The 1964-nt window shown below is 35.1% G+C and overlaps 1 protein-coding gene across 2 annotated transcripts in view; it reads left to right on the forward strand.

Moving 5' to 3' along the window:
- The first annotated feature begins 389 nt into the window (after positions 1-389).
- The window catches only part of LOC147395628 (Peptidase C13 family), a 6887-nt gene continuing 5312 nt past the window's right edge, over positions 390-1964 (forward strand). Inside the window, exon 1 of one of the 2 annotated variants that reach the window (XM_086450343.1) lies at positions 390-677. In XM_086450343.1, the coding sequence (XP_086306469.1) occupies positions 484-677 (194 nt within the window). In that variant the 5' untranslated portion in view covers positions 390-483. The remainder of the gene's footprint in view (positions 678-1964) is intronic. The other variant, XM_086450344.1, reaches the window with a different exon arrangement.

The raw sequence follows: 1964 nt of genomic DNA on the forward strand, positions 1-1964 counted from the left end.
ATAATTGAATTCCAGAGAATCACTCTCTTCCTGTGCACAGATTCGAACACTAGACGAGCTACGTCGATATTTCCTTCCTTGGCGTAGTATTTTACGAGATGGGTTGCTGTGAAACTATTCTTAGAATATCCTTCGATGCGGATTCGAGCATGAATTTGTTTGATTGAAGATATCTGAGGGTGAGATTGAAGGAGATGAGTGAAATAGTTGCTAAGATCTTGAGTTCTCTGAGGTGTGAAGATGAAGAATGAAAATAAATTTCTGTTTACTTGGGGTGTAAGTAGCAATAGCAGACCTGTCAATATTAACTCTTTTTGGAAACTTTGAAATTAACGAGGACAAACTTGGAACGAAAATTTCTTTCTCTTCTCTTCCCTCCTCGTCTCTCCACTTTTGGAGAGAACGAAAATAAATTTCCCTTCTCTTCCCTCTATTTTTCTTCTCTTCTCTCAATCCAAACAGAGCGTAAACGAAGAAAGCAAAATGGGTCTGAAGATGGGTTCATCAAAACACAGGCAATGGTTCTTCGATCACCAAGTGTTATTGTTGATGTTTGTGATTTTGGCTTCGATCCATCTCAGCAAAACGAATGCTTTAAGTTCTTCTTCTTTCTCATCGTCTTCATCGACCACACACACCAACAACTGGGCTGTTCTTGTCTGCACCTCTCGTTTCTGGTAACCATCGTTGTTCACTTTATCTCACTCGATCAAACTAACAATACCCATGTTTTATCTTTCATGATTAACAAACAAAACCCTTCTTTTTTTCTTTTTTTCTTTTTTCTTTTTTGATGGGTAGTTTTGAAATTCATGTTTAATTTTTCTTGTTTACTAACAATTACTTTTGAATTTGTGTATGAGAGGTGTAAGAGGAAAGATTTTCCAATATTTTGTTTGATGTAGAAAAATATATTATTGTCTCATTAAAGGTTTACACATCTCCTGTAATCCAATAGGATCTCCCAATAATTAAGGGTCTAAGTAGAGAACCAAAGCTATTTGGAATACCATCCTAGACAAATTAGGGCATAGTCTGGCTTCCTATGAAGACCCATTACTTTTCCAAAGGTGGGAAGATTGTGTGTATTATGAATACACTACAGTATTTGTGTTCTATTTCATGTTCTTGTTTTCTCCATACTAATGCCCATTCTAGAAAGCATTGTTGTCAAATGCGGTCACATATGCCATCGACAAAACTTTTTTTGCACATGCCATCATGGCTTATGCGGAAAACATGCCATAGACACATATGCTATCGCATATTGTAATATGTGATCGCATACTGCAATATGCAATCGCATATGCAGTATCTGATAGCTTACTTATCCAATAGTCAAAATCTGATTGTTGGGCACTATTTTTAACTTTTATTTTTATGTTTTCTTCTTCAAACACTGCTATAAACACCCCATTCCCTCCTCCCCCTTTCCTATAATCTCTAAGCATCTAAAGGCACACATTTTCTCTCTAATACCCTCCAAATCACACACATACACTCAAAGGCTCACCACTTGAATACTTGTTATATATATGCCAATGTAAATTACAATCACATTGGGAATAAAAGCTTATAAGAATATTTTTCTATGATTGTTATAATATTTGTATTTTTTTCCTTATTTTTCTTTATTAAAAAAAACTTTTCTTCCTATTATGCCATCGCCGCATATGCGCATGGCACACACCATGGCATATGCTATTTAACACGTTGATAGAAAGTCTAGAAAAATTTATTAGAGACTGAAATAATGGCAAAAAATATCATAATTATCACTTGGTGACATGGAATGGAATATGTTTGCTCCTGAGGGTGGAGAAACTTAAGGTTATGAATCTAGCTCTATTGTGTATTTGGTTATGGAAATTCAGAGTATACAAATTTAATATTTGTAGGAAGAATGGAATTCATTCAGCCAATCCCAGATATTTGGGATATGGATTTGATTATGATACATGTCC

The sequence above is a fragment of the Akebia trifoliata genome, chromosome 8 (genome assembly GCF_017979445.1).
Source record: "Akebia trifoliata isolate Shusen 1 chromosome 8, ASM1797944v1, whole genome shotgun sequence".
Classification (NCBI taxonomy): Eukaryota; Viridiplantae; Streptophyta; class Magnoliopsida; order Ranunculales; family Lardizabalaceae; genus Akebia; species Akebia trifoliata.